A 20294-nucleotide genomic window follows, 5' to 3' on the forward strand; every position below is an offset into this window, starting at 1 on the left:
CTTCAAGTCTGACCACAGATTCTCAATTGGATTAAGGTCTGGGCTTTGACTAGGCCTCCCCAATACATCTACACATTTCCCCTTAAACCACTTGAGTGTTACTTTAGCGTTATACTTTGGGTCTTTGCATCATCCACCTTCCACTTGACACAGACCATTTTCCCTATACTTTGCCGTGAAAAAGCATACCCACAGAATGATGTTGCCACCAGCATGTTTCACTGTGGGGATGGTGCTCTTGATGCCAGACATAGCGTTTACCTTGGTGGCCAAAAAGTATCAATTTTGGTCACATCTGACCATAGCACCTTCCACCATACATTTGGGAAGTCTTCCACATGCCTTTTGGCAAACGGAAAATGAGTCTTCCAATTTTTGGTTGTAAGTAAAGGCTTTTTTTTCTGGCCACTCTTCCATAAAGGTCAGCTCTATGGAGACTATGGCTTATTGTGGTCATATGGTAGTCTATGCTTGGGAACTCTGCAGCTCCTTAAGGTTACCTTTTTGGAGTCTGTGCATCCTCTTATTAATGCCCTCCTTGCGGTCGGCAAGGTCGTCCCCCTTTTGGCAGGTTTGTTGTGGCACCATGTTCTTTCCATGTGATGATAATTGATTTGATGGTGCTCCAGGGGATCAACAAAGATTGGGATAACCCAACCCTGACATGTACTTCTCAGCACTCTGACTTGTTTGTAGATCTCCTTGCTCTTCATGATGGGTGTGGTTTGGTACCTCGTTGCTCATCCTAGTGGGTGTGGTTTGGAGATCTCCTTGCTCTTCATGGTGGGTGTGCTTTTGAGATCTTGCTCTTCATGGTGGGTGTGGTTTGGAGATCTCCTTGCTCTACATGATGGGTGTGGTTTGGTACCTCGTTGCTCATCCTAGTGGGTGTGGTTTGGAGATCTCCCTGCTCTTCATGGTGGGTGTGGTTTTGAGATCTTGCTCTTCATGGTGGGTGTGGTTTGGAGATCTCCTTGCTCTTCATGGTGGGTGTGGTTTTGAAATCTTGCTCTTCATGGTGGGTGTGGTTTGGAGATCTCCTTGCTCTTCATGGTGGGTGTGGTTTTGGAGAAAAACTCGTGCAAAAATACATCGAAAACGTGGCAAACTGCGTTTTTTCCTGCCAAGAGATGCAGAAATGGTGCAAAAATTACTGCATCCAAATACGGTACTCAGCGTGCACACACATCCTAATAATTTTTGGAAAACTTTGTGGTGCATTTGCTTCTACCTGACCATTCCTCAGGTAGCTGCTTTTTCATTATCCTGCCCTATATGAATGCATATTGTATTGTTTGGACTTTTTTTTTTTTTATATTGTTTCATTTAATTTTTCTTTCTTTTCTTTTAGACAGCATGATCCGTGTGGGTTCGGATTACCAGGCTCAGATTCCAGAGTGCAAATCAGGTAAATCCTATTTAAGGTAACATTAAATATTGAAACACCTATTGATACCGAGCTACGAATTCCGTGCATAGAACCTTTTTTAAAGTTTTACAATCTAATTATGTTGCCTGCAGCAGCCACTTTGTTCAGCCTGCCGTGTGTGTGTGTGTATGTATATATATATTGCGCACACACACACACACACACACACACACACACACACACACACACACACACACACACACACACACACACTGTGGTCCAAAAGTAGGTGGACAGTATGTGTAATAGGGTCATGAAGAGGGAGATTTACCAAACATGGTGTAAAGTGAAAGACTCAGTTGCCCTTAGCAACCAATCAGATTCCACCTTTCATTCTTCACAGACTGTTTGGAAAATAAAAGGTGGAATCTGGCTGGTTGCTAAGGGCGACTGAGTCAGCTTCACAGGTCCAGTTATTTTCTGTTCACCTACTTTTGGATATATAATTATATATAGCGCTAACATATTCCGCAGCGCTTTACATACATCAGGAACACTGTCCCCATTGGGGCTCACTATCTAAAGTCCCTATCTGTATGTCTTTGGAGTGTGGGAGGAAACCGGAGAACCCAGAGGAAACCCACGCAAACACGGGGAGAACATACAAACTCCTTGCAGATAGTGCCCTTGGTGGGATTTGAACCCAGAACCCCAGCGCTGCAAGACTGCAGTGCTAACCACTGAGCCACCACAAGACTGCAGTGCTAACCACTGAGCCACCGTACATATTATATTCCATGTGATAGACAATCATTTACTAAAAAACCCCTGATGAGTCCTATTTTTACCTTCAGATATTCTTAGTAAGGAAGGACTAAACGGATTACATGTTGCTGTTATAAATTATAGCTCATATACAACTATATTAGTATTGATATTTAAGGGGAACCAAACATCAGGATTTTCGTGTATAAGGTGCAGCCAGTGCAGTACTGGCACTATCGGGCACATTGTGTACATACCATTGGTGGGCAGCTCGGATGTTTAGGCTGTGAAATCCAACTTTATAAAGTTTGAAAATTCATCCACTTTTTGATTGACGTGTGCTGGTAATATCCGGGTGGGTTATGCACATGATTCCACACACCCCCCCCCCCCCACCCCGCCGCCTGTTCCTCCCTATCTGGCCGTATGTGCATTTCTAATCTTCAGTTACACGGCGTCGGAGTTGGCGCCTGCACATAGCGCTTATCTCCGGCGCCGTGTTTCTGAAGCCCGCAGTAACTAGTATTGTGCATGAGAGGGCGGCGCATGCGCCCTCGATTTTTAAGATCTCGTTGTGACCACAGGAGCGCGCGCGGTCACAACAGGACTGGAGAACAGCTGATCTTACCGATTAGCTGCAGCAGATGATATCGTAGCAGACGTCTGCTGCAGCTAATCGGGGTAAGATCAGCTGTTCTCCAGTCCTGTTGTTACCGCGAGCGCTCCCGCGGTCACAACGAGATCTGAAGAAGCGAGGGCGCATGCGCCGCCCACTCATGCACAATACTAGGTACTGTGGGCTTCAGAGACACGGCGCCGGAGATGAGCGCTATGCGCAGGCGCTAACTCCGACGCCGTTTTTTTAAATAGAGAAATTTACATACAGCCAGTGAGAGGGGGGAACAGGCGGCGGGTGGGGGGGGCGGGGAATCATGTGCATAACCCGCCCGGACATTATCAGTAGAGGTGCACACGTCAATCAAACTTTATAAACTTGGATTTCACAGCTTAAACATCCGAGCTGCACACTAATGGTATGTACACAATGTGCCCGATAGTGCCAGTACTGCACTGGCTGCACCTTATACACGAAAATCCTGATGTTTGGTTCCCTTTAATGTAATCCTCTTGAGTTTCAGGGGTTTGAAGGCTTTCTTTTAACCCTTGCAGCTTTACTTATTTTTTATTCTCTTCATTCACATTTGAATGAACACATTTGTGTCTTCCACAAAGTCTTGGCATAAGAGTATATTCACATTAGTCAGATTTTGTTGCAGAATTTTCCGTGAGTGAAGATAAATTTTCTACATCTGAATGAATGGGGCATTTTCATCAGCACAAGCCTGGATGTCTACAGGTTCTATTGAGATAAATTACTCAAATTTTCGCTTCAACGAAATGGTGGAAAACTATTGTTTGGGTGCACGGCAGGGGTCTGAAGGGAAGGAGCACCATTTAAACTTTTGTAGCGCAAAATTGGCTGAAATAGTTAAGCAGACGCCATGTCGCGTTTGCCGAGCCCCTGTGTACTTAAATAGTGGAGCTCCCCCACAAGTGACCCCGTTTTAGAAACGAAACCTCTCGAGTAATGGATCTAGGCATGCAATTTTAAGCCTCAGGTGAGTCACAGAATTGTATAACATTAAGCGAAGTAAATTTCACATTTTTTTTTCCTTTTTCTAATAAATGGTTGCTTTGGCCCAAGTTTTTAATTTTCAAAAGCTGTAATGGGAGAAAATGAATGCTACAAAATGAACTGTAAAATTTGTTGTGCAATTTCTCCTGAGTACACGAATACCCCATATGTAGTTGAAAACTACTTTGAGGCACAGTGCAAAGCGCAGAAGGGAAGGAGCACCATATCAGAGTTCATACGTTGCTGCAATGGTTTGAGGATGCCATGTCACATTGGCAGAGCCCCTGAGGTGCTAGAAATGCAGACCCCCTCTCCCCTATAAGTGACTCCACTTTACAAACTACACCCCTCAATGTATTAATTTAGTGGTGCAGTGAACATATTGACACCACATTGACATTTTGGATCACATTTATCCTGTGCTCTACAATGAGCACTTTGAGGTTTACACCTAAATCTCCGAATGACGGGATTCAGATTCAACAAATGTTTGATCCTTTCACTATAATAAGGCAGACAAAGCTACTTTGTACTCTGACCTCTGTTCAGTGGAGTCCATCTTTTCAGAATTGTACAAAATTGTGGTCGACCGCACTTTTATGAATGTTTGAGAAGACGGACACCATCGAATCACAGGCCAAAGAGTGTCCAAAGTGACTCAATCTGCCTCATTATAGGGAATATTCAGTCGGGACTTCTGTCTGAATAACGCATTTCAGATATTTACATGTAAACTGCGAAGTAAGTGCTCAATATAGAGCGCAGGATAACTGTGAGCCATGCCGTACTGTGATCTTACGGAGACAGAATAAGAAGTAAGCGCTCAGCATAGAGCACAGGATAAATGTGAGCAAAGCCTTTGGGATCCAGAATGAACAAATGAAGGTGAGGTCAAGAATTTTTGATTTTTGTATGCCGTTCATTATGCGGTATAAATTATATGGTTTTATTTTTCGGGTTGGTGCGATTACAGTGATGCCAGGTTTATATTGTATTTTTATGTTTGGCTATTACCACACACTGAAACAACACTTTGAAAAAGTGGAACACATCCTCATATTTGGAAGCTATCATTTTTTCATCCTTCTTCCAGTCATGTGAGGGCTTGTTTTTTGCTGGATGAGTTGGCGTTTTTATTGGTACCATTTTGGGCACATTACATTTTTTTGATCACTTTTTATTCTGATTTTTCTTTTGGAGGCAAAATGAACAAAAACCAGCAATTCAAAAATTATTTTTTTTTTTTTTTTGTAACTATGCTGTTCACTGTTTGGGAAAAGTAATAAACAGCTTCATTCCTCAGGTCAGTACGAATACATTGATACCCCTTCTTTTTTTTTTTTTTCTTCCTCCTTCACACAATAAAAACAAACTTATGGAAAAAAAGATTTTGCACAGCTATGGCTTTTTTTTTTTTTTTCCGCTGACAGAGCTGATTGGGGGGCTTGTTTTTTTGTGGGACGACATGACCTTTTCAGGGATTCCATATTTTATTTACATTTAACTTTTTGATCTTGGGTGAAAAGCTTAATTTTTGCTACTTGTTTTTAACCACATTATGCTGACAGAACGTCTGTTAGACCATGCTCTTGGCATGGTCTAACAGGCTACCTTAGATGACAGATCAATAGGTCATTCTTTGAGCTACTGCGGTTATGGCAACCATCCACCCGTGATCTCTTCAAGGGTGACCTCATTGAGTGAGAGAGGGGGAGCCCACTCCCTCTCTCAAGCTTCTATATGCTGCAATCACTATTGATTACAGCATTTAGAGGGTTAAACAACCAGAGACGGTGTGGGGACCAGCCCTGGCTATGACAGGCAGAGCTTGGCTATCACTGGCTGTGATCGCGCGTGTACAGCTCCGGTGCCTGCATGATCTCCAGGACGTACCAGTACATCCAAGGTTAGCAAGGTTTCATTGAAGTCTGTGAGTCACAATGAGGCTCTCATAGACTTGTATTGATTTTTGCGACCTCTGGCGAGCTACATGAAACACTGACACAGCCGGCAGTTCACAAACTGACGAAAACCGACTGGAGTAATGCAGATAAAAGATGTAGACGCTGGAGGGTGAGTATAAGAGAGAGGGCATGGGACATAGATTGAAAGCACCACTCTGACAGTGAAATAAAATAAGAAACTCCGCAGTGGTGCTTTAAGAGTCTATGGATAAAAAAAAAAAAGCATCCCCTGAAGAAAGTACGCTGAAACGCGCGTCGGGATATATGCGGCATACCTAACAACCCTGACCATCTCTAAGGTATTTTGTATTCAGCAATATTCATTGCGGTTTATTGGCACTTGCATTATAATGATTTTTTACTTAAATGCCTTCCTTACCACAATTGTTTGGTGTTTTCTATAATGAAAAAGCACTTTGCACTTTATGCTTTATTTTTTGAAAAACATCAAAATTATATTACATACTAGTTGGTCTAATAATTAAAAGGTTGTAATTTTTGGTTTAACTGCTGCTGTTGTATTATGGGCATTTTATCCAGTCCTTTTATTAGTATTTATAAATATGCATTTGATGTAATTTTAACCAAAATATCTGAATAAAAAATTATTTTTTAACGTGAAAAAAGACACCTATTCCTTCTTGAGGTATTTTTTGATTGATAATATAAAAAAAAAAAGTTGTCTACCTCCATCAGAATTTTAAAAACAGATGAGGAAAATAAATGGATGTTACATAGATAAAATTAGGATGACAACCAAGAAAAAAATGGCCTTTTTCTGTTTGTGGGGAGTGCAGCGCTAGGGTACGGAGACTTTTGGGGTATGCAGTGCTCCTCTGGGAATTTAAGTATGCAAATACATTCACAGAGGAAGAAGACCTATTGAATGTAGCAATCCTAAAAGTCAACATTGACCCATCAAGGAGCCTTGCCACATGTCTTGGGCTAAAAATCCAAAAGCAAACACTTGATTTGCAGAAAGAGGGTTTCAGGTTGTTTGCCCTTCATTAGTGCAAAGCAGGAAGTTTTGATTTGGCTGAGACAGTGGCTTCTAATGGGGAACATTTACACCAGTTTAGCATTTTCCTCAAGGAGAAAGGTTTCCCCTTAAAATCGCGATCAATCAATCTTTGGTTTGCACTGATGATGGGCAAACAACTCGAAACATGTATCTGCAAATAGTGTGTCTGGTTTGGCCATGTATGTTTAATTCTGAAATGCAATGGCTTTTCAGGGAAATACATACTGTATTTTTCATTTTATAAGCACACCGGATTCTAAGGCGTACCCCAAACTTAAAGAGAAAAAAAAATAAAATAAAGCAGTCCATCTTATACTCAGGTGGTGTCTCACCGGAGGGGGGGCAGCAGTGGTGGTAGAGCAGGGTCACAGGAGGCAGGGACGGTGCTGGAATAGTGCAATGCTGCAGGCACTGTGGTGGGGTCTGTGCTGGCTGCAGTGGGGGCTGTGCTGCCTGTGGGCGCAGTGCTTTCTATATGGAACAGGGTGGTGCGGCAGGTGTCACTGATGCTCTGTTGGTGGCAAGCTTCAAAGAAATGGTGTCTGCAGTCGGCGCTTGCGCAGATTGAGCTCTCGGCTCAATGACAAGCCAAGTTCTCATCTGTGCATGCGCCAGCTCTGGGGCAACATTTTCCTTAAGTCCACCCTTGGGAGATCAATGGGCCGGAGGCGGCGCATGCGCAGATGAGATCTTGAGCCGAGAGCTCCATGTAGGCATGCACCGACTCCGGGGGCTATTTTTTGAAGCCCGCACCGCCAACAGATCATCTCACCCACCGCGCTGCCATGCTCCATACAGCCCCTACTGACAAGTCTATCCCTATATATGTACTCGGGTAGAGGGAAGAAGGCGGAGAGAAGCGGCTAGGGACCCGCCTTCCTGACTAGTCATCCTTTGCGACTTTTAATGTATGTTTGACTCTGAAATGCTGCGGTGTTCCAGAGAATAACATCCATGGCTAACATCATGGCAGTATGTTTCAGCTGTCAGGCTCCCTTTTAAGGATTTTGGGCTTATGTTGCCCCCATTGTAAAGGTCCTCTTCCAATCTTTTTCCTTGCCAAGAAGCAGTCGGCTCAATTAGATGGAACATTTCCTTCTACAGACTTGTCATTGCCTTCTTTCAAGTCAACCATTCAATCAGCGGTGTTGTTAGGGGAAATCGTAAATGAATACAGTATATTAATATGAAGTGTATAGAAAATGAGGGTATAAGAATAAGTGGGTTTTTTTTTTTTTTCTTTTCTTTTTATAACCCGCAACAAGAAAATCTTTTAGTAGAATTTCTGAATTTCTCTACAGATTATGCCGCACAGATTAACGTGGAGATGAAGGGGATGTTGGTGTGGTCACCCAACCATTTTGTATCAGATGCCAAATGTAAGTGCATGTTGTTGCCTTTATTCTTCTTCTGCTGAGGGCTCTTCAGTGTCATTCAGGCGTCTGATGGAAAGAATAATGCAGCATGGAGAGGAGATTCATAGCAAGATGATGGAAACACTGACCGCTCCATTCACAGCCAAAATGTTTGTTTTCTTTTTGTTTGTTGCAAATTTAGAATTAAGAAACCTCAAAATTTAAATCTGTGGCTTTTTTATATTCAGATTAATCATCTTTGGTTTTACACTGGCCTTAAGTCTTCATATAAGGCAGAAGGTGATGGGTTAAAGATGAAGGGATCCTTTTTAGATTGTGTTCTTTATGCCCGCTTGCTTTTCGTTTTGTAGTGGATGAGTACATCTCAATGGCAAAGGAGAAACATGGCTACAATGTGGAGCAGGTAATTAGGACCAAAATGGAGCTCTTTATTTTCTAAAAATCTTCATCCTTCAGTCCGCTAGGCAGGTGTCCCCAAAAAGGTAGACTCTCTTGTCCATACATTTTTGTAGAGAAGCTGTTGCTTGTGTCATATATTCTAAATGAAGGAATATAGATCAGCAGCGTGTGTAGTAGTACTTAAACAACACTGAAAATTCAGCAGTCTCATTATCACCACAGGCAGCATTACAATAACTGGTAACATTCAGCAGTCTCATTATCATCACAGGCAGCATTACAATAATCTGTAACATTCAGCAGTCTCATTATCACAGGCAGCATTAGAATAACTGGTAATATTCAGCAGTCTCATTATCATCACAGGCAGCATTACAATAACTGGTAATATTCAGCAGTCTCATTATCATCACAGGCAGCATTAGAATAACTGGTAATATTCAGCAGTCTCATTATCATCACAGGCAGCATTAGAATAACTGGTAATATTCAGCAGTCTCATTATCATCACAGGCAGCATTACAATAACTGGTGATATTCAGCAGCCTCATTATCATCACAGGCAGCATTACAATAACTGGTAATATTCAGCAGTCTCATTATCACAGGCAGCATTACAATAACTGGTAACATTCAGCAGTCTCCTTATCACAGGCAGCATTACAATAACTGGTAACATTCAGCAGTCTCCTTATCACAGGCAGCATTACAATAACTGGTAACATTCAGCAGTCTCATTATCACCACAGGCAGCATTACAATAACTGGTAACATTCAGCAGTCTCATTATCATCACAGGCAGAATTACAATAACCTGTAACATTCAGCAGTCTCATTATCACAGGCAGCATTACAATAACTGGTAACATTCAGCAGTCTCATTATCACCACAGGCAGCATTACAATAACTGGTAACATTCAGCAGTCTCATTATCATCACAGGCAGCATTACAATAATCTGTAACATTCAGCAGTCTCATTATCACAGGCAGCATTAGAATAACTGGTAATATTCAGCAGTCTCATTATCATCACAGGCAGCATTACAATAACTGGTAATATTCAGCAGTCTCATTATCATCACAGGCAGCATTAGAATAACTGGTAATATTCAGCAGTCTCATTATCATCACAGGCAGCATTAGAATAACTGGTAATATTCAGCAGTCTAATTATCATCACAGGCAGCATTACAATAACTGGTGATATTCAGCAGCCTCATTATCATCACAGGCAGCATTAGAATAACTGGTAATATTCAGCAGTCTCATCATCACAGGCAGCATTAGAATAACTGGTAATATTCAGCAGTCTCATTATCATCACAGGCAGCATTACAATAACAAGAAACATTAGGCAGTCTCATTATCGAAACAGGCAGCATTACAATAACCGGTAACATTCAGCAGTCTCATTATCATCTCAGGCAGCATTACAATAACAAGAAACATTAGGCAGTCTCATTATCATAACAGGCAATAATAGGTCACAGCTCTATAAACAGCTGATAACAGAGGTGATGTCACAGCTCCCTTGCTCCCCCTCCCTTCACATTCACCTTTGCACACGCTCATTAGATGCTTCAATGTAAAAGATAAGGTCAGAGTCTGTTTGTTTATTGCTGCTAATGTATAGGGATAATTTCTGAACACCCCCCCCCCCCCACCCCCAGAATTATGAGTCTAGAATGCCTTCAATACAAAAATTAAAAGGTTTTTATTTATTTTTCTTTATTTATTTTATAATACATATTCTGATATCAAAAATAAAATATTTGAAAGAAATCCTGATTTTTAACAGGTTATTTATTAATTCAGTCTTGTTTGTTTTTAAATCCCTCCCTTTTTTTCATGCATTTTTTCTTTTTCTCTTAATTTCTTCTCCTTATTCCATCCCACTCCCTACTCCCATTTCTTCATCGGTCTGTCATTTACTTTTCCTGCCACGCTTCTTATCTCAATCCTACTCCTTCACTTCCTACTCTGTCACCCGGACACTAACAGGCACTCGGCATGCTGCTCTGGCACAAACATGATGTTGAACGCTCTCTCGCTGACCTTGCAAATTTTACTCCGTTTCCTGATGAGTGGAGTGTGGAGGATAAAGTTCTTTTTGAACAGGCGTTCAGTTTTCATGGAAAATGCTTCCAGCGAATACAGCAAATGGTAACCTTAATAGCTATATACTGACGCCATATATTTACTGACTACAATTTTATTTACTTTTGTGAAATGATGGAGGCATATCAGTTGTTATGAATGTGTGCTATAGGCGATGATACTACTACCATAAAGGGACCTTGGTCTCCTACTGGATATTGGGCTACCATAAAGTGGCCATGTTCATCTCCCGGTATTGGGCTGTTATAAAAGGGCCATGGTCACCACCCCACATACTGGGCTACCATAAATAGGCCAGAGTCACCTGCCGCATATTAGGCTACCATAAAGGGGCCATGGTCACCTGCTGCATATTGAGCTACCATAAAGGGGCCATGGTCACCTGTTGGATATTGGGCTACATAAAGGAGCCATGGTCACCTGCTGGCTATAGGGCTGCCATAAAGGGGCCATGATCACCACTTCACATATTGGGCTACCATAAAGGGGTCATGATCACCTGTTGGATATTGGGCTACATAAAGGAGCCATGGTCACCTGCTGGCTATAGGGCTGCCATAAAGGGGCCATGATCACCACTCCACATATTGGGCTACCATAAATGGGTCATGATCATTTGCTGGATATTGGGCTGCCATAAAAGGGCCATGGTCACCTTCCGGATATTGGGCTGCCGTAAAGGGGCCATGGTCACCTGCTGGATATTGGGCTTCCATAAAGGGGCCATGGTCAACTGCTGCATATTGGGCTGCCATAAAGGGGCCATGGTCACCTGCTAGATATTGGCCTGCCGTAAAGGGGCCATGGTCACCTGCTAGATATTGGGCTGGCAGATATTGGGCTACTATAAAGGGTCCATGGTCACCTGCTGGATATTGGGCTTCCATAAAGGGGCCATGGTCAACTGCTGCATATTGGGCTGCCATAAAGGGGCCATGGTCACCTGCTAGATATTGGCCTGCCGTAAAGGGGCCATGGTCACCTGCTAGATATTGGGCTGGCAGATATTGGGCTACTATAAAGGGTCCATGGTCACCTGCTGGATATTGGGATGCCATAAAGCGGTCATAGTCACCTGCTGGATATTGGGCTGCCGTAAAGGGGCCATGGTCACCTGCCGGATATTGGGCTGCCGTAAAGGGGCCATGGTCACCTGCCGGATGTTGGGCTTACCATAAAGGGGCAATGGTCACCACTCCACATATTGGGCTACCATAAAGGGGTCATGATCACCTGTTGGATATTGGGCTACATAAAGGGGCCATGGTCACCTGCTGGATATTGGGCTGCCATAAAGGGGCCATGATCACCACTCCACATATTGGGCTGCCATAAGGGGGCCATGGTCACGTGTTTGATATTGGGCTAACCATAAAGGGGCTATGGTAATCTGCTGGATATTGACAGTTTTGGGGCATTTAATAGTAGCAACTTTACATGTTTGACAGTATTTTCACTATTTTTTTGTAACTTTTGTGACTTTGAGATAGTCAAAGTAGGTGGAATTCAACAGAGGAGGCCTGGCAAACGACTGTCCGGCATATGAAGTTTGAGGCCATAATTTGACAAAAGGCACAAATTTGGACCTAGATAGATATAATTTATAGGCTGATAAAGCCCAATATGTGCCAGGCTTGTTTAGTGTCCCGTTGCACTCCGCCGATCTTCAGTCTGACCTGTGTACGAATAGTCCATGTAAGTGTCTTCACTGTTTCAGCTGCCAGATAAACTGATCCCCAGTCTGGTGAAGTACTACTACTCCTGGAAGAAGACACGCAGCAGAACCAGCGTGATGGATCGGCAGGCCCGTCGACTGCAAAGCAAACGGGAGGAGGGGTGAGACCAAGAACCCGTGAGGGAAAAGGAATGCAATATATAGTACTGTCAAGCACTGGAGGCTTGTGGAGAATCGTCATACAGGAGGGGGATATGATAGGAATGGTTCAAAGTAATGTAATGGGCAGTCAGGCAAGGAAACCAGTAATACTCTGCATAGAGTTGGGCTTTCTATGATTTTAGTTCTTACACTGAATTCTCACATCTTTTTCATAGCAGTGAAGAAGCCGATAATGTTCAGAAAATTACTAACAATGACGTGGATGCTGCCGACATTAAGAAGGAGGTGAAATAATTTTCTACATCCTCAATTTTCATCTGGGATGCTCACTGTGGTTTTGGTTCATCACGTTGTTTTTTTTAAAGTGCACCAATCACCAGGATTTTTCCATATAACCTAAAGCCAGCGCTATACTGGCACTATTATGCTGTCCCATACATACCTTTACTTGTCAGCTTGGATGTATAAGTTTTGAAACACAATTAAGTAAAGTTTGTAAAATGAGCAGCTTTTTGAGTGGCAGCGGCTGCCGATCAGCTGATAGCTGGGGGGTATTTATAGTGATTCCCGCCCTCCCCCACCTGTACGTCCTCCCCCTATCTGTTAGTAAAACAAAATCAGCATAAATAAGTGGTTAGAAGGACCTGTGCTGATGTCATACCCATGTGACCAGAAGGGGCAGGGCCTCAGCCAACATAGCTGATACCAGGAAGCAAGATTATTTTTCTATTGGCTGATGCCCCGGCCCTTCTGGTCACAAGAGTATGACCTCAGCACAGGTCCTTCTAGCCACTTAGCAAAACGCTTCTATAATAGAATTAGCATAAATAACAGGGGGAAGAACAGACAGGGGAGCGGAAATCACTATGAATACCCACCCCAGTTATCAGCTGATCAGCACAGCTGCTGCCATTCAAAAAAAACAAACAAAAAACAAACTGTTCATTTTACAAACTTGCTTGTGTTTCAAAACCTATATATCCTAGCTGACAACTAAAGGTATGTATAGGATCAGCATGATAATGCCAGTATAGCGCTGACTTTAGGTTTTATAGGAAAATCCTGGTGATTGGTGCACTTTAACTTTTTCCCAATGGAAATTTTCACTTCTGTTCTTTGTTTCTCGAATGTTCTAGGACCCTCAGAAATCTCTAACAAGCGGAAAGCCCGGACCGGTCAAAAAGGAACCTGTGGTGTCTCAATACCGACATCACCCATTAAGATCACGTAGGAGGCCACCAAAAGGCATGCATCTGATCAAAAGTGATATTTCTGCGGTGTGCGCCAGTTCCGAAATGCCGTCACTCACTCTGAGTCACTTGGACACCCAGCTGGTCTCACTTAAGCGACAGGTAGGAACGATTGTCATCGGTATTGTTCTATATAAACGGTTACCAGTACGGATTGAAAGGTTCAAGGATGTTTTTCCTCTGGTCAAATAATTACTTGCATGCAAACTTGGTGCTTGCTCTAGATTTTTGTCCTACCTGTTTTGTATGGGTCTTGTCTTGCTAAAGACATTATATTAGCAGCTAGTTAGGGAATCTATAGACTACAATACAATATGATAAATTATTTTGTAGTAGATCCCTGATAATGTTGCAGGCTGGGGTGTAAGGCTAGTTTCACATATCTGGCTTTTTGCCGGTTTGACGGATGTGGCGCCCGCAAGTACAGTATGATACAGCACAGTGGCAGCGCCGCAACTTCCGGGTCACATGACAGCATGTGACCGGCGCTTGTTGCGCTGCCAGTGTACTTGTATACACCTTACTGGTGTGTGCCGCATCCGTCAAACCGGCGAAAAGCCGGATGTGTAAAACCGGCCTAACAAAGACCTGCAGTGCCCCATGTGACCACTAGGTGGCACTTTATCATCATCTTATCCTGGCGGTAGTGATGAGACCAGCCCTTGTGTTTTCTATGATTATGCATTAGTGGTCATACTAAAATATTGTTATAAGACTTTGTTGCAGCTGGGTTAATTTTCCATTTCACAACCAAATGTATTAATTTTGGTAAAAGTGGATATAGTCACCGCCATGTGCACTTTTTTAGGTACAGAACATTAAACAGATGAACAGTGGCTTAAAAGAGACTATAAGCGAAGGGATAAGTGACCTGAGACCCCCGGAGGTGAGTCTGCTCAACATCTGAGCATTTCTATTAGCCTGATTTGTATTTATTGAGCATTTTACCATTTATTTCCCATAGCTGAACATGAAACTGAACGCTCGCTGGACTACGGACGAGCAGCTCCTCGCTGTACAAGGTACGTTCAGGTGTGGGGTGTGGAGCAAATGTAGCGTAACTTGTGCTGTAAGATGGCTGGAGGTGACTCTGCTTGTGACGTGTTACTGGGGCGGGATGGAACCACCCTGCAACGTACAAATAGAGAATAGTTTCTTGTTGCTGTTCTAGCTGTAAGGCGATATGGTAAGGATTTTCAGGCTATTGCAGAAGTTCTGGGTAATAAAACTCCAGCCCAGGTGAAGACATTTTTCATAAGTTATCGTAGACGGTTTAACTTGGAGGAAGTGCTTCAGGAATGGGAGGCGGAACAGGACGTCGCTCCATCGAATTCACCAGCGGACTCCACGAGTAAAACCTCCGGCTCCTCTCAGACAGTAACTGAAGATGAAGACGAGGTAAGACTTTATCAGAGACATCTGTTTTACTTAGTTTTCCACCAAAAGGTGTGTTTTTTTTTTTTGTTTTTTTTTTTAAAGAAAAACTAGAGTAACAATCTGGATAGCTGACTACCAAATCAGAACTATGTAACGATGGCACCAAACAGATTGTTAGGAGGCTACTGCTTTATAGAAATAACCACCTGAATGTGGTCATCAGAGGGTTTGTTCTGCGTTATCTGACACTGGAGAATGGACATCAAGATCTGCTGCTCAGTCCAAGTTGGCGCCGAACAGCGAAAGATAGGGGTCTGCACCTAAGGGTATGCTCACACGAGCATATGTATCAGACGAGTGCAATGCGAGAAAATCTCACATTGCACTCGGACCAATGCTATTCAATCAGGAAGAGCAGATGATCAGCTTTTTTTCTCATCCAGATTCTGGATGAGTGAAAAGTCACAGCATGCTGCGATTGTCAGTGAGAACTGTGTCACTTGCACTCATACTAGTCTATGGGTGCGAATGAAACATCAGACTGCACTTGGATGACACCGGAGTGCAGTGCGATAATCGCATCAGCTTACAATGGAGGAGATGGGGAGAGTAATTCCTCCCTCTCCTCCGCAGCTGTGAGCCGATTTCAGGAACAGATCACAGTTGCATGACACTCGGCTCATCCTGGCAGCACAGCAGGAGCTGAGGGTCATTAGCATATCTCATGGGATGCCATACCATTGTATGAATGCAGTCTAAAGCTCACTATAATGTCCATGTTATCCATAGTCTTCACTACTCCTTATACATTTTTGATACATTTTACCTTGTACGATATTTTAAAAATGTATCCTCCCCTTCTTATTATATTAATGGCAACTAGAGTGGACATTACTTTAGTCCAAATTGTGGATCTATAAGCTGATTCATGCTAGGCAGACCTCAGTGTAGGCAAGTGGAGCGGGGGGGGCCAGGGGGAAGCCTGCGGGGGGCCAGGGGGAAGCCTGCGGGGGGCCAGGGGGAAGCCTGCGGGGGGCCAGGGGGAAGCCTGCAGGGGGCCAGGGAGAAGCCTCAGTGATTGGTCATCTAAAGGCACCATATGCACTAGAATTTAACAGTTTGGTGATAGCAATTCTCCTGATCCCCATCATACCCAGTAAAGCTCGCATCTGGCTAGAGTTGCACAACTGTAGATACTCTCATCCGAGAGAATTGGGTCCATTATACTAATGACACCTAGTGTACTCAGATTCTCTCATTTGAGAGAATCAGATCATACTATGAAGAGAAGATAAAGAACAAAACTTCGCCATTTTCTCCATTGTGAGTGTTTGGAAATCGGACTGCTCTCGGATTTACACGTACTCATACACATGACTCAGACTTTACCAATCTGTGCTGTAAATCGCAGCATTTTGCAATTTTTTTCAGTCCCTTCGTGAAAAATCTGGCTCCAGCACTGTGCTGTTGAATAACCTTGGTCTGATTGCAATCAGATAGAAAAAAAATCTGATCACACTCATCCGACTTAATACAGTGGTGTGAGTGCCCTCTCTGTAAGTTTTGATAACAGAGAACAATTGTAGAAGAAAGGGTTTTCTATACCGCGCCAATGATCACAACAGGGGAGATCGGATTGATGTGGCTTTATTGTAGCACAGGTCTACGCGTTTCAGGAGCTCTGCTCCCTTCCTCAGGACCATAGAAACAACATCAAATCTATTCCTTTCTATGGTTTCTATGGTCCTGAGGAAGGGAGCAGAGCTCCTGAAACGCGTAGACCTGTGCTACAATAAAGCCACATCATTCCGATCTCCCCTGTTGTGATCATTGGCGCGGTATAGAAAACCCTTTCTTCTACAATTGTTCTCTGTTATCAAGTCGTCTTGGGTTGCCGCTGCCTGGATCTATTGTATATGCGATTATAGTAGTTGTGACTGTCACAACTACAGTTGGTGAGTATAATTGCTCCCCTTGCTTATTGCCCTGTGCCTATAAGGGTAAGACCCTATTGCGCTTTATTTTCTCCACAGCTCCTCCTCCTCTCTGTAAGTTTTGAGACCTTTTATAGAATTGGTGATTTTTCATTTTCCACTTTCTCAATGCAAAGTGCCTCTTTAATTAGACAAGTCATTAGTGTAAATTGTGGCTGTCATGGCCCCCACCGATCCACAGAGTGATTATTTACTTGTTGCACTCTTTTATTGAGTTGGAATATGCACCTGCCCTTTCTTTTCTATTAAGAACTATTTGTTTTTACTTATAACTTAGTTGTTTATGAGGAAACTATTCCAATATTACAAGTTGTGGTTGATGAATTGCATCTAAAAAATTTTTTATTACAAAAAATATTAATCTTTGCCTTAATTGGACCAATGACAAGGAATAAATAACATTTCCATATTATTTGTCTATAGGTACAAATCACATCAGTCTCCTCTACCACGCAGACAGTAATGCCAACTACGACAGCGCCACCTGCTGCCGCCGCCGCCACGTTGTCGCTTCCTCCTCCACTACTGCGTCCAGCTCTTCCATCAGCTCCCACGTTGCACCGCCAGCCACCTCCGCTCCAGCCGGGACGCCTCCTCCAACCTCGTCCTCCACCTCTCGTGCGTCCGGCTCCCCGGCAGAGCCCTCGTGCACCCCCTGCCCTTCTAGGAAATCATGCAGAGCCAGCCTTCTCATGAAGAAGAATCGTCATACCTTACCTATGGCAAATTGTGAATGGGGTGGGTTTATTTATGGGGGGGGGGGGCTAGCAGTGAAATTGTAGTATTTAAACATCTGACCTGTGAAACTACTCATCCATTCAGCCCTAAACATGGTGCGGGAGGGAGCCTTGTCCAGTTCATGTGGAGCGATGAATCGTAGAGCACAAAAGGAGGAATAAAAAAGCCCTGAAATATGAATTGCCTTTAAGGGAATTAAGAAGGGAGCTTTTTTCCCATTGATTATGTATGTATGTGCTGTTGCCATCTTAAGGCTCATTGGACTCTTCCATCTCGGATTCAACTATAAGAACAAACTTAAAACTGCTGTTTTCTTTGGGGATGTGTCTGCTGTGGCATTATTATGTATACTTAAAAAGTAAACGTCTACAGCTGTGGGGAAATGTCTCCAAGAAGGCTTTATTTCTACGTCCACATGAGCGTGGTGGCGATCGGTAAGCCTATTATCAGGGTGGTGTCATTAGACAGTTGGTGTGACGTTGTTGTTCGGCCATGCTAGGATACACTTACCAGGTATGTAGTAGTGACTTATCTTTGTGAATAGTTAATAAAAATCACTTCTTTCCTAATGTCGCTTCAGATTAGTGTTTGAAAATGTATCTAGATGATTTAGTATCATCATACCGTCTTCTACTGATCTTGCCGGCTTATGCTGACTATATTCCATAGATCCTTACAAAATGACTGAAGGGCAATTTTTCCAAACCTTTCCATTACTTTGGAAAAGAATGATACTTTGCTGATTAGCACAAAGTGATACATTTATTTTATACACAGAAATGTGATTTCTCTAAAATGTTGGTGTAAAATTGTTCCACCAGTAAACTAGGTTCACAATGAAGGTTTTCTGGTACTTCGTCCCTTTTACATAAACCAGTTCTACAAACCACCGTTTATGTCCCACTAAAAGAACAGTGCGAGAAAAACTGATGTAATTGGTTATACAGAACCATAACCCAGGCTGGGTCAGTTGAGTGCGGAAATTTTTTTTCACTCAAAATGGATGTAATCAATTTTGTTTAAACTTTTTTTTTTTTTGAGCATCCATTAAAGGGAATCTGTCACCACTTTAACCTTGTTAATCTGTTAATATGTACATACAGGTTATAGAATGCTTAAAAAGTCCATACCTTTGTCTCATATCAGAAGCCTTGTTGTGGAAATATCATCTTTGGTCGCTTTATGTAAATGAGATCTTCCAGGCTATGGAGTGGGACAATAATCCCGCCTCCACAGCGGGATTTTAAATATTAGGGGCGTTACTAGTGTGATGTGTGATGGTCGCTCTCTAATCTCACTGCAGAGTGGTGTGTGATTATAGCTGACACTTCTGCAGGTTCCTCTCAGCTTCAGCCTCCACCTCTCAGGCAGACAGTGTTGCAATGAAGCAGAGCTCAGGGAGCTGCAAACAGTGTGTGACACAAGATAAATTTCATTTCTCCCGTTCTGTATCAATTACTCGTTTCACACTGGTAATGCCAATTTTGAGTCTTGCACCCTGTTCACACCATTGGTGTTCCAGACATACATTCTTTAGTCAGTATGATTACCTTGGCGTTTGGTTTTAGGGCTCCTTTGCATTGATCAATACAATGGCTAAATATCTCTCATTCCTATTTTTCATAGCAGTTATGCAGATACTATTTTCATATTTTTCACTTATTTCAGATAGTCCATTGTATTTTTCAGTCTAGTATTCCTATAGCAGTTATGCTTTTCATTATTCCCCTATACATTGTGACTGGTGTGCAATTCTTTATCCTATTGTTTAGTTGTATATTTTTGAGTCTTGCACCCTGTTCACACCATTGGTGTTCCAGACATACATTCTTTAGTCTGTGTGTGATTTATAGCTGACACTTCTGCAGGTTCCTCTCAGCTTCAGCCTCCACCTCTCAGGCAGACAGTGTTGCAATGAAGCAGAGCTCATGGAGCTGCAAACAGTGTGTGACAGAAGATAAATTTCATTTCTCCTGTTCTATATCAATTACTCGTTTCACACTGGTAATGCCAATTTTATTTAAAATAATCTCTGGAGGCGGAGTTATCTTCCAAGGCAGCATCCGCCCCATACCCTGGAAGAGCTCATTTACTTTGTTGTGAAAAATCATCTGAAATGAGACATAAAGGTATGGATTTCTTTGTCGCTCCATTGGGAGACCCAGACAATTGGGTGTATAGGCTATGCCTCCGGAGGCCGCACAAAGTATTACACTAAAAGTGTAAAGCCCCTCCCCTTCTGCCTATATACCCCCCGTGCTCCCACGGGCTCCTCAGTTTTTTTTGCTTTGTGCGAAGGAGGCAGACATGCACGCACCGCTCCACAGATTAGTCAGCAGCAGCTGCTGACTATGTCGGATGGAAGAAAAGTGGGCCCATATAGGGCCCCCAGCATGCTCCCTTCTCACCCCACTCTTGTCGGCGGTGTTGTTAAGGTTGAGGTATCCA

At 42.9% G+C, this 20294-nt stretch overlaps 1 protein-coding gene across 3 annotated transcripts in view; it reads left to right on the forward strand.

Annotated features, from left to right (window-relative positions):
* Positions 1–18402, forward strand: part of RCOR2 (REST corepressor 2) — a 40047-nt gene extending 21645 nt beyond the window's left edge. The window contains exons 3-13 of one of the 3 annotated variants that reach the window (XM_075326086.1): positions 1352–1408; positions 8057–8134; positions 8482–8534; positions 10534–10695; positions 12368–12486; positions 12703–12772; positions 13624–13839; positions 14546–14623; positions 14702–14759; positions 14948–15135; positions 17532–18402. In XM_075326086.1, the coding sequence (XP_075182201.1) occupies positions 1352–1408; positions 8057–8134; positions 8482–8534; positions 10534–10695; positions 12368–12486; positions 12703–12772; positions 13624–13839; positions 14546–14623; positions 14702–14759; positions 14948–15135; positions 17532–17804 (1352 nt within the window). In that variant the 3' untranslated portion in view covers positions 17805–18402. Of the gene's footprint in view, positions 1–1351; positions 1409–8056; positions 8135–8481; positions 8535–10533; positions 10696–12367; positions 12487–12702; positions 12773–13623; positions 13840–14545; positions 14624–14701; positions 14760–14908; positions 15136–17531 lie in introns of all 3 variants that reach the window. The other 2 variants (XM_075326085.1, XM_075326084.1) reach the window with 2 other exon arrangements.
* Positions 18403–20294: the final 1892 nt, after the last annotated feature.

Source organism: Anomaloglossus baeobatrachus, chromosome 10 (assembly GCF_048569485.1).
Source record: "Anomaloglossus baeobatrachus isolate aAnoBae1 chromosome 10, aAnoBae1.hap1, whole genome shotgun sequence".
NCBI lineage: Eukaryota > Metazoa > Chordata > Amphibia > Anura > Aromobatidae > Anomaloglossus > Anomaloglossus baeobatrachus.